General features: G+C 42.6%; 1 protein-coding gene across 1 annotated transcript in view; it reads right to left on the minus strand.

Annotated features, from left to right (window-relative positions):
* The window catches only part of FBRSL1 (fibrosin like 1), a 534,150-nt gene that overhangs the window by 271,528 nt on the left and 249,271 nt on the right, over positions 1-13,351 (minus strand). Inside the window, exon 4 of the mRNA XM_084272242.1 lies at positions 13,157-13,192. Coding sequence (XP_084128368.1) covers positions 13,157-13,192 — 36 coding nt within the window. The remainder of the gene's footprint in view (positions 1-13,156; positions 13,193-13,351) is intronic.

Here is a 13,351-nt window from a genome sequence, read left to right on the forward strand (position 1 = left end):
AAACTGTGCAGTTTGTGTCCAGTGTTTTAAGAATTACATTTTCTCTTCCAGTCCCTTCAGTGCTGTACATCCCACATCCTTCAACCAGGCACACTAGCCACAGGAATGATCTTCCCAAAGTCTGACATTTTAGTAAGTGCAGCAGTTTAGCCACCTCCTCAACGTTCTGCCCAACAATTAGTAGGAGATTCATCACTACACATCAAAGATGTGTTCTTGCCTTAGATTTCACAGGAGCTCTTAAAAGGGATGCATGAAATAAAGTTCTTGGGAAAAAAAGCGTAACAACAACAAAACCTGCAAAAAAAATACAATACAAGAAACCAACTACATACACAAGCTTTCAGACATATAATTATAAAATATATGCGTATGTCAGACATCAACAAGCCTACAGGAAGATTCCTGCTTCAGTATTCAATGCAGCCTCAATAAATATTTCAAGGTTTCAAATGGATGCTTTGCAATAGCACAGTTTCCATTTGCACAAGTGCCAGAAGGAAGAATTCAACACGGGCTTAAAGCAAAACCAGAGTATTTTCCTGTAAAACTTTAATTGAGAAACTGACACTATATAATCTGTACATCATTGCCTCCGAGCTGTTGTTAAAAATTAAAGCTGTATCAAAAGAACTGCTTTGTTAAATTAACACGTTATGCATACCAGACATAATCTGCACCAGGAAAGGAAATAGCTTTGAGTCAAAAATGCACTGATTGTTATGGTTGTCATTGACAGAGGCTGAGCCAAGCAACGTAAGCAGACAAAAGCATCTTACATGCCTGCTGTAGAGACACATGCCCTTAACAAAGCCAACGGACGAGCAGGATTTCATTATGACTGTCATCACAGCTACAGGTGACACATCAGATTGTGCAACTTCAGTATGTGAAGTGTTTGAAGTTTTGACACCATGCAGGTACAGGGGGAGGCTGTGCCACCAGAGCTGTGCCACTGAGCCCACCTCTGCTTTTACTCCTGCAAGCCATGTTTGGGACAGGACCATGAAGCTGAGGAGCCTGATTTGAGGAGACGGACGGTCAGACAGGGACAGGGGACAAGAAGCACAGAGCTCCTTATACTCTAGGCACAAGACACAAAAATTAGGTGGACTTTTTTTTCAGAACTGCTTTACTTTGTTTAGCAAATGCTCTGTAAAGCACTCTCCATCTGTACATCCCAATGTACAAAGATGACTACCATTATGCCATTTTAAGGATAAAGAAACTCAGTTGCTGAGGCTCAGAGCAACTTGCCCAGTGTCTCTTTGGAAGTATTAATTTAAAACCTCATTTGATCAAGGTCTTTCTCTGAAGCTTGTCTATTCTAATCCTGAGGTTTGCTCAGCTAACATATGGCAAAACCAGACCAAGAACCCTAAGTGATCCCAAGCATATGACCACCTTCTCTGTTTTAACTTTTGCAAGCCCACATCACAGCCACAGTAATTTTGGCTTCAGATTAATCCAGGCTCATCAAACAGGCGATGGTTTAAACAGCGCCTCATCACTCTGCATGCCCAGACTCCTGACAATGTGAGAGCCTCAAAGAAGCTGAGTTTTCTGAAAACACGGAGCATGATTCCTTGAGAAAGACTGTTTCCTCTCATATGTTTCGAGTTGTTCACCTCTGAAATGCCAAAGAAATTTTGGAAGATCTGAGCTATAATATCTCCTCAGGAAGGTTTTACAGCTTTGCACGTGACGGTCTATCTTCATTCCGTGCACTCAGAGTCTCAGGCAGCGCTGTGGTCTGCAGCGGTGAAGACGGGTTAACAGTTTTGAGGCTTTTAAGATAAGCAAAATTTCCCTTGACGTTGTAAACTCTTCAGGTGGTTAGAGACAACAGTTTCTTCTTTTTTGATGTCTTCTCAGAAAAGAGCTCACATAATTTTATCAGTCTCTTGGGTGACCATCAGATAACCAAGCTATTCCTGTCTGAACCACTCAATACATCTCCACCTTCCTGTCACTGGCAATCCACAAGACAACCAGAGGACTCGAGCTAACCACACGGCTCACAGCTTAACTGATTAAGTAGGTGGGAACTGATGCCAGCTCAGCTCAAAGTGTCTTTCTCTGCTAACCAGAAGCTGGCCGCAAGCTGTAGAGGGGAATGACCACAGATAACACACTGATACTGAAACCGTTTGGTGAAGTTGCAGCTTCCTGTTTGAGTGATCTCACAATCTCTTAGAAATGAATCTTCAGCAGGAAACTGGCTGCAGTTAAATAGGCTGTCTAGGTCGTCATGTGGTGCATATTAGTGACTCTTGTTTTCAAGAGACCATTTATTACTCTCTCTCGCCCTCTTCCCTGGCTCTCTAGAAACAACCAAATTAGGGCTCGAGAGAGCAACAGGTCTCTAGGGGCAGAGAAAGATGCTTAGAAGAAGCATCCATGACCTACCTCCACTTATTACAACTCAATGTCTGCCAGTTACACAGTGCTTAGTGGCCTGGGGCATCTTCACTGCAATATCCTAATCACTGTGCTTCAGGCTCTTTTTCTCTTAAACCAGTGAGCTACTCAGCCTAGATGCTATTAAGCAGCTTTGGAAGAGCAACATGAACACAGTGGGGAAAATGTGTTCTGTGAACTGGAAGAGGGGGTTTGATCTAACTTTGATCACAAGCTTTACAGTCGTGCTTCTGTCAACACTTGCTTGCATTTCGCTATGAAGAATGCTTACAGATAAAAGCCTTTTAAGTGAGTGATTTTGAGAACAAATTTTGACTCATTAAGTTTAACTTCTCAGCTTGGTGCTGCTTCATGAAGTCTGAAGGTTCTAATCCTCACCTAGTGAAGTCAGTAAGAAATTTCCCCCACTGAAACCACTTGGTGTCCTTAACTAGATGGCAGAAAGAAGGGCGCATAACTTTAGTCACTCAATGGGATATCACTTTTGGAGGTCTAATAGTTGTCACAATGATCTGATGATATATGGAAATCAGTTTACCAAGAATAATCTTGAAGAAAACTAACACTAAACCCTACTCTGCAATTGAAAGTAGGGTCCTGCTTTAATGAGCTGATTTCATGGGCAGCATGAGCCATCTCAGTATCTAGTATGATCAAGTCCAGAAAACCTGAGAATCACATGCAACAGCTTCTGAATCAAAAGCCTTCTTTTTGCTTACAGAGAGCAAAGTACTGGTCTAAAAACTGAACTGAGATTTGCCAACACCTAGCATCCAAACAGTCCAAACGTTTCTCAAGGACTGCCAATGTCATGAGGCTTTCTGGAGAACGCATGTGGTGAATTAATCAGACTAGAAAATTCCTCAGGATACTACAGATTCAGGCTCTAAGTGTTCAGGCACACAAAATCTTATCCATCATATAGCACAGAGATGAAATGCAGATAGTAAAGGTATGACTCAGGCTACGTTCCTGTAGAAACCACCGCAGACGTGCCCACAATGATGTAACTGTATGCCAACTTTCCATCATTCTGGTTGCAAGACTGAATATTCACAACCAGTAGCACAATAATGCATCTGGAAAGAATATATATATAAAGCAGTTAATTCCATTCAAATCTAGATGTGATACCATTTGAGTGTGTAACTCAGCAGCACCATGTAAGGGCTACTAGTGCTTGCTGGATTTTTTTATCATTTTGAGACATGTACTAATGCCATAATCAAAAGCAATTTTGAGCTCAAAACTGACCTCAGGGTTACAAGACTCTGTGGTACACCGTTATCTTTCATTGGAAGTACATTGTACAGCCAAGATGTTAGTGCACACACACACCCCAGATGGACCACAGGGCTAATTAAGAAGTAGCTTTGGTGGCTGTATCTGTTCCAAGAGCAGGTTAGTAAACCAAACTTTAAAAAAAAGAAAGTAATGAAATCGAAGGTGCTAGAGAAGCAGATGATGCCTACAAAAAGAAAGCAGAGCTCAGAGTGATGAACAGTTGTTTTATTCAACCTCAAAGCCTTTGAGCTCCTGACCTGTGATGAGCTGAAAAAATGAGAGAACAGCCACAATCACTTGAAGCCTAAGCTGAAACGGTGTGTATTCTGAAATGGAAGTTAAAAATTTTTCATCAATAAATGGGTTTTAAAACAAGACTTAAAATGACCAACTTTTGGGTATGTCAATACCTGAATTGGAGAATCATACCACTGCCTCCCGAAAGCCATTTACTATAAGCAAAGAAAAAAAAGTGCAAAGTAACAGTTGCCAAGGGGTCCTGCAAAGGTCTCCGATACCTGTGTGACTTGTACCTCACACACAAGCTATTTGCTACAGATCCATTTACATTTATGCCCTTCCCTGGCTTTCTACAACTGCACTTGGTCCTTCTGCATCATGTAAGCAGGAGTCTCTTAGTTTCATTTATTTATTTGCTCCAAAAAGGACAAAGGACACCCTTCTAGAATGTTACCATCAAGTCATGCTGACCACAGGAACTGTGACACTGAAACGCTAAGGCGGCGGGAAGTGAAAACACTGACCCTGTGTAGGAATGTGTCACACGGCTGAGGAGGGGTTTCATCTCAATGCTCCTCTTCCACCAGTTTTACTCTTGCAGCAGGGGGGTATAACCATTCCCAGAAAGGCAGCCCAGGCACCGTGGGCTGCTCCCTGAACCACCTCCCTACAGAAGGAAGCGAGGGGCTGTGTCTGCACTCGCCCCCCTTGGGAACGGGGCAGTGCTGCCTTTCCACTGCAGACACAACTACGTGCCCCAGTACATTCACATTTTAGCAGCCAGGCTGATACATGAAGCAAGAGAGAGAAACCTCAGCCTACAGATTTCCCTCCCATTTGCAGTTTTCACAGAAGAGCCACCACACCTTCAGCATGTCACCAAAACCTTTCCTTAGTGTGAGCTCTGACTTTGGATTGCATCTGTTGTGTTGTTAAAATAAAGTTCCAAATTTGCCTTCTGTTTGGACAGGGAAGAAATTTAAGATCTTTCCCTGGCCTTTAATGATGTAGCCCCAGTTGAAAAAAAAAAGACAAGAAAAAATACAAGAGATGAAATGGAATAAAGACCACCAACCCACAGAAAACCTTCCTTACACTCTGATTGTTCAGTGACTAACTTTATTACCAACCCAAATAACTTACCCTCTCTAGATTACTTACTTTCATTGCAGTTTAACACTGAGAAAACCATTTTAGGACCGATAAACAATCGGTGCCCGAGTATAACAGCATATTCCACTGAGCTGCACAATTAAATGTTTTACATTTTGTAATGCTTTAAGACAATGGGCAGCGTTCTCTAACCCAACAGCACCCACAAAGTTGGTCCTTGATCCCTTTTCCTTGCTCTCCTTGTTCACCTACTGTCATCCTTGATCCCTTTTCCTTGTTCACCTACTGTTAGAGCCAACAAAACATGTTGTTCATCCTTTATTTCTACTGCAGCATTCTGAGTTAGCAGCACTGTTATTTCCCCTGCTGCTCCCCTCACACTCTGTGGTTTTGGGTGCAGGTTTCTGCAAGGGCATACTGAGATAAGAGATAAACCAAGAGAGCATGAACCGCTGTTCCCCTCACCGTGTATTTCCTCCGAGGAACCTACCGCAGCACCCAGCACAACAAACACCAGCACGCACCAGCAGCCCTCAGAAATGGGCTAGTTTAACCCCTTCTTCAGACAATAAAGCCCTAGCAATGCCAGTTCTCACTGCACAAGACTATTAGAGAATTAAAGAAAAATCAAAAGCAAATCCCCCCAAGAGGCCCCACACTTAACCCCTGTTCTTTGTGCTCAGGAGGTAAGGATGCCTGATTCTAATCAACCATCCGTTTTAATCATCTTTTTGTTGGTTTTGGTAAAGGGAAAGGAAAGAAACTTAAAACAAGGCAATGGATTTTAAGGAGAGAGCACCATGAGAGCAAATAACACTATGAAAACAGCTGAGAGACAAGAAATACCCTGCCCTATTACACAAGGAAAGCTACAACATATAAATGACACTACTGCCTCCGGACAGTCTTAATCAAAAAGGTCCAGAAATAAAGACCAGCTATGCTCAAAATACTTTGCCTTCCCCTCTTCAGCACGCTGTAATCCTTTCCAGGCTGGTGAATTCAAGATGGATTTAGGACAACTCTTCATTTTAGCATGCAAGGCTATCCTACCCCAGAAGCCAAGGAGCACTGGGATTTTGGGGAGATGCATCTGTATAACAATGGGGCCTTTTTAGTCACATTAAAGATCTGACACCCCCCGGCTCTGAGCTGAGCTGAGGGCAATAGCAGAGGAGATTAAAAACATGGGCAAAAATCACACAGGAGTCATATGCCCCATCCCTCAAGGGGCTCACAAAGGCTCGTGGTGTCAGCTGGCTGCACTTCCCCTGCAGCTGGGGGGTTATGGAAATCAGCATCATCCCATCCCACTCCAGCCACAGGGACAAAGGGGCTTTGCTGCCAGTACGGCTGCACCGGGAGGCTCCTCAGCAGCCCCTCTCTGCCAAGGCCACTGGTTGAAGCAGACTGAAATTCAGCCAGAGAAGGTCCTTTGTGCTTACTTGTGGCTGTGGAGATGAGTGAAAATTTATGGGACTTTTCATCCTAATTAAAAGCAGAGGTCATCTAAGAAGAAACAGACTTTCAGAAAAGGGAACTTCTAAAGGAAAATGTGTTGTAAGGAAGTTCATGGACTTCAGTATTTGTAAAGCTGAAGTATGTAGTTTATTTATGTTTGTACTTCTGCTTACGCTTTTCATGGGACATTTCAAAAACCCTCAAGATCTCCCATGGATGCAGAATAATATATGTACTAATTACCCATCAGAATTTGAGCTCAGGGGTTAGGGACAGCCTCCAGAGCCAAGGGGCCAGCTCCTCAGCTGGCTTACAGCAACCTGGCTCCATCCCATGCCGCAGGCAGAGTGAACAGACTCTACCCAGTGAGCTCGGCTTGTCGCAGTGAATTCAAACATGGGAAAGCTCTTGTACAGAGAGGCTGTTTAGGAACACACGAAGAGAAAACCAGAGGAAGTTAAATATCTTGGCTTGAACCCCATGATTAAACATGGGCTCTTTAAAACTCCTGCCATCTTAGAGGGACAACTCCTTTCAAAATTATTGCCATTTCTATTATACTATTATTTTTCTATTTTTTAAATCCTCTGTGCTGTCACAGAGGCTTTATCACTCTATTCTAGGCCCTTTTTCTTTCCTCTTTCTGAGTATCTGTCTTGAAAGATGACAGAGATTGCTCCACCTGAAGGGGACCTATCTGCCGTTATTTTTCTTGTCCAGAAGAAAAAGACAATTATAGTCCCTCTTTTATAGTTGGCATCATGGCAAAACGAGATTGATAGTTATTTTGGCATTATTACTCCCCTATTCATAAATCTTGTCCAGAAAATCTTGCTCATGTAGCCAGCCCACAGGCATACTATTGTAGGAAATATATATTAAATTCACTTTTATCATTTAACTTTGGCTCCAGCTCAAGGAGTTTTAGATTCATAACAAGAGCCCTGTGTCCAATATTGACTTTTGGCAAGGAAAAATGTTAATTTGTCAGAGGTCCTAAAATACAATGAATTTTCCAGCCCAGCTCAGAAATGTTACCTACCTGCAGAGGAGAGCTTTTTCATCAGTGTGTGACAGATCAGCAGGTGGAGAAAGCCCGTTAGTTACAGTTCAAGTTTGCCTCTAGTCACCAAGTGTGCTTCCACAGCCATGAGCTGAAGCACACTCAAGAATTACCAACCAGAAGTATTATGTGGTTCATAGCAATAATTTTGCTGATCTTTAGGTAGAAATTTATCCATCTCCAGTTTCTCCATGGCAGTCTCAAAGATATATCATAAGTATATAATCATCACAGGGGATCTTGGACCATGCTCCATGTAGGAAGTGGTACTGCGTTATACTCTGTACAGAAAAGATGCTGTTGAAGGTGCTTTCCCAAGCCTCACAATTTGATCCCAAACCTACGAGTACAAGAACATCCTCAAAGCACGGAGTGGATCAGGGGGGTGCTGCTGGTGCAATCTTCAGCAAGCTTCTGTGACCATTATGCTGCACCAGCGAACCTGCCTGTGAACACACTGAGGATTGCTGGCGTAGGAACAGCCTCCTTAGCAGGGACCATCTGTTTCAGGGTTTCACAGAACTGCACTGAGCTGGCACAAAACGGAAACAGGCCACAAAAGGAACTTTACAGGGTACATGAGGGTATATAATCCTGCAAAGAGTCAACAGTTGCTCAGCCGCTCTTTGCCTAGCGCTTCACAGTCATTCCTACCTGTCCTCTTTCACACTGAGCTCGCTGAGCTGGACGCTACCTCTGTGCTGTGCAGTGGGTGAATCACAGCTCAGGCCTTGGTCTCCTGGCAAGTGTGCTCACAGGTATGAGCTTTTTAAAATGATCTGAGTGGGGTAAGGTGTGGGTAGTTGTGTTGGGTGATAGCCCCACAGTATGCAACCCAAGTGCACGGCACAGGACAGGAATCCTGGAAAGCTGTAAAGATGATCACTAGCAATTGGAAAGCCAGTTCCAAAAATCAGCAACATACTTTGAGAAAGACATTCAGGAAGGAGCAGACTGGGGTACAGCCAGACAGTGCAGCCAGGCACAAGATGCTCAAAGCCTCCCCAGTGCTCGCCTGTGCCACCTTGGGTTCCATGTCTGTCTGGGTAATGAGATAATCCCTCTCAGGCTACGTCATCAAGCAGAAGGAAAGAAGGCTGCAGATAGCACTGAGCTGGTTCTGGATGACCCAAGTGTCTCTGCAAGCCTTATGGTGTTTTGCACATTTCTTTCTATCCATGAGCTGCAGTCTAAGCTATCTGAGACACTGGTTTCCGGCACTCAACAAGGAAGATGTAAAATCAACAGAACTTGATGAGCTGCCAGGGATTTGACTAGGCTGCAAAGACTTTGATATTTTACAGAAGCTCAGAATAAAAATCAGCTGCTGCTGTTGCCAAGTGTATGTTACTGCTTTTATTTTTTTTTAAATCTTCCAAGAACAAATAAAGCCAAACAAAGACATCTCATCCCCCTGTACTTTTGTTCCAAGATACACTCAGACAGGTTGGTTCACTGGCTACCCATTTGCCATATGCTTTCAAGTTTACTCTTTTATTCATTCCCCCATTTTAGCCCTTTCCATTTCAGAAGAGGAACAGCTGCACAGATGCTCTATAAATAAACTACATAATTTATTGGAAGAGGTTTTGTATTTATTTTTTTTAAGCTACCACATATTCCCAGTTCTATCCTTTTCTGTGCTCTCCACAAAACTGAGTCAAGTTCAGCTGCAGCTCAGGTTTGTCTATATGATGTGCTCAACATTATAAACAACTGAAACTTTTTAGCCATGAATAACAAACTGCATGTACTGATCTTACGTTCATTGTAACTACTTTTTAAGTATGCTGGGTCCTACACTGACTTAACTATCAGAAAAAAAATTGAAAAATGTTCTACAGGGCACCTTCAATGACACACATCAGCCTCAACATACAGCTAATTCCTACATCTCTCGGGTTTTTTTCAGAAATCAGTGCATTTTCAGGTAGACAGCCCTCTCATCCTGTTACCAAAAAGAAAATCTGTTTTGTCTGTTCAGAAGACAGACAGACCTTTCTGACTAAAATCACTAATCTCATTTGTGTGTGCAGGAAGTGTGACAAATGGCTAGAGTAGTTTATCACATGTATGTGACCATCAAGTCATAAAGGGAATAAGATACTAACCTCCATAAACAAACTAGCATTCTGTTTCTCAGCACAGCGGAAGCATACATTTAATAAGATAAGGATATGAAACAAATGCTACTGATGAGATAAAAAGCTTGCAGAAACAGCACAGCCATAGATATGTCTCATGTTATCCAAGTAAAAGTAAATGCCATTCAAAACTTTATTCTGGGAAATAATGATTGATAAGGAATTGTGTCTGCAATATCTACAGATAGGCTGTGAAACTTATGTGCCAAGTCACTGTTAACGCTATTTTTGAGACTACAATTTAAACCTAGGTGCAGCTGAAGTTAACCAAAGGTCATTTGATAACTTTAATAAGACCAGAATTTTATGGTGTCACTTCAGGCACTGTCCTTGTTTAGACATTTAACATTCCATGGGAGCCTGAAGTCCATGAAGCTGCTGGAATATTCAACAGTTGGGAGTTATTGCAATTAATTTTCTTCTTAACTCTAGCTTTCTTCCTAACTCTTACTCTTTCTTAACACTAGTTTTCTTCTTAACTCTAACTGCAATCAGTTTTCTTCTTAACTCTAGCTCCAGGGTCTGTACCTTATGTAGGAGCAGTTTGCCAAGGTTTTCAGCATTAGCTGCCTCTGTCTGCACTGAGAGGCCTCGCTTGCTTCCTCGCTGTGGCCCAGCTGGATGAGCTGAACCTTGAATTGAGATTTTTTTCATACAGGATTACTACTCAGTTTTTAAGTCCTCTTTTTGCAAATGCACATTTCCTTAAAGTGAGTGTTTTCTACAAGCCTTTCTGAAAGCAAACACTTCTGCAAGGACAGCTGAAGCAAGTGAATGGTGAAGCGTGCAGATTCGAAACTAGCTAATTAAAAATGAACACGCACAAAATAGTCTGTGGTATTTAAACAGCTGCTTATGAAACCCAGTACAAGAACTTCACCAAGTAACGATATATATCATCATTCTGCAAGTGACAGTCTTCCACAACATGAGCCGTGCAGAGATATCAGAGGCACACTCAATACCAGAACGGTGTCTCCATCATGCCTCCGGCTACCACTATTTTTTATCATGCTCTCACCATGCCTGGCAAACAACCTATTTGATGTAAACAGGGGCAGAGCTGAAACAGTGACTTAGTGTTTCATATACAGCTGCTTTCACAAGAAAATGAAAACTGCTAGAAGACATTATGGACAACCCCTGGTTTGGGGCCAGTTGTCTTGAACCAGTGGTTTGAACATCTCTCTGCCACCTGGGAGAATCAGCTTCCAAGGCAGGTTTGGGCCAGCAGGGTCTGGCAGTGCTGGAAGTGATAGTCTCTGCCTTATGCTAAATCAATTTAGAGCAGCATCAGAGTCTTAAGGGAAACGGTCAGCCTCAACAGCTGGTACATGGTGAGGCAGAAGGCAGTTTAATAGGGAAAATGACAACCCGTAAGGAAAAGCAACCTCAGGCTCACACTACTCATGATCTCAAAATACTGCCTTGGCATGCAGAAAGCTCTTACTTCCCTTGAGAAGGTATGGGCTGGCTAAATAACAGAACCCTGTCCCCACACATACACAGAGGAGGAGCTAGAAATTCTCTCAAAATCATCTCTCAGAGACAAAAGTAAATTTCTTAGCAGCCAGCAGCGGAGGGAAACAGTCCTGTGATTTATTGGCCTTGAGACTCTAAAAAGAATTCTTTGGCCTTTTTCCATTAAGATTTTGCAACCTATGCTATAGCCAGTGGGAAATTGTTTAATTCCCAAACCATGCCCTCTGTCATAAGATCTGTGAAGATGATTCATTATTATTTATGTGGTGCCACGGGCATGCATGGCATTTTACAGACAAAGAGAAGATACAGCATCTGCCTTTAGAAGCTCAGATGAATCCAGCTGTTCGTGTGTATGGGAAGCAATGCTCAACTGGTCCTAAAGCAAGCAGTCCTCATCACTCAATGAAGTAAGCAATGATACTCACCTGGGACGCTGGAAAGATTTAGACAGGATGATACTTAGGAGACGTGTTATTACCGTCTAAAAATTTGTGACATTATTTCATTAAAACCTTAAGACTTTTCAAGTCATATGTTATTTTGTAATGACTTTATGATTAAAATGTACAGACTTGTATTATGAATTTCTGAAAACATGTATGATAGCATGAGACAGTGTCACTACGAAATCAGACCATAAATTCTGCACTGCCAAGCACCTTCTCCTCTGTGCGCACAGCACCAGACAGGACCTCACAGGTTCCACCAGACAGTTCTAAATGTACAATGTCAACTAGTGAAAGGAAATCATTCACGTGATTATTGGGGGGGGGGGGGGGTGAGTGGGGGCAGTGTACCAGGTCTCCAACTTCCTGAGGAATATAAAATCCACCCTTGTTCTGCTCTATGAAAAGTGAGCAGTTCCAGCTCTTGATAAGAAACAGTTTGGGCCCATTCACCAAGACGGCAAAACATCACCGTGGCAGAGGTCACGCAAACAGCCATTACTGCCAGAGAGTGCAGGGAAGAATTGGCTGAACCAAGACACTGTTGTCCAGGTTTGCATACAAGATCAGCATGTGCCTCCCACTACAACCTTTGCACTATCAACGAGGGTACACACGACTTCTTGGCTGAACAAGCAGGGTATCATAACACATACACACATTTGTTCTGTGTGATAGAATGTCATTCCAGGAATTTTCATGTTGACATTGCTAAGCCACTCATACCTTCTCCTACTCCCTTATTAATATATATAGTAAGGTCTACGTGCCTGCCTTTTTAGACAGCTGAGTAGCAAAGGTACCCATAATAAACAATAATTATACCACCTCTACGTGAAGAAACATCATTATTGCACATACAAATAAGCTAAATGTGAAAAGAAATGGTCAGTTAAACATGAGTGCTACACTGCATATGCAGGCAGATGTGGCTGGCCCTGTAACACCAGCCCTAGAACACCAGTACCTACAGCACTCCTGCAAAGAAAAGACCAGTAACACCCTCCTGAAACAAGGGAGCTTGTTTTATAACTCAGAGCTTGTAAACAAGAGAACATAGACCTTTGTTTTGTTCATACTGGTAAGGGTCACAATCCTTCTTAAAATTGAGATATTTTGTCCTTGATTCTTGTATTTAACACACAAATAAATGCCTATATGGAGGAGGGAGGAGAGGAGGGAGACATCTCCCACCAGTGTTCAGAACTCTCCCTGCTCAAGTCTCTTAATTCTCAGTAGGTATCTATTTAGCTGAAATCCACTCTAAAACAACAACAAAAAAAAACCCCTCCCTATAAGCACAAAATTAAACTGAAGAAGCTCCTGGACCCTTAATGTACGTCAGGGCTGTCCCCTGCCAGGTGCATGACAGCTCTGTAACTCTAACCCTACTTTTCATACTCTGCATTTCTTTCATGTCAGTGGATATGCAACAGGTAGTGTAAACCTCTGCAATCAACATCAACAGAAGTGAAAGAATTAGCTGTAAAATGACTTACGGAGTAGCCTCTTCCTGAAAGCGATTGAGCAGAACTCTGTGGGAGGAAACAATATGCCACAGTAAGTAATGCAAGAGATTCTGTGTAATGTAAGATAAGAATCATTGTGCGATTCCCTCCCCCAGCCCAGTATTCCTTAGGGGAAAACTTCACAACCAAAGTGCCTCAAATGATCTTCTGACATTCAGTGCGCTG

This window comes from Gallinula chloropus, assembly GCF_964237585.1.
Source record: "Gallinula chloropus genome assembly, chromosome: 17".
NCBI lineage: Eukaryota > Metazoa > Chordata > Aves > Gruiformes > Rallidae > Gallinula > Gallinula chloropus.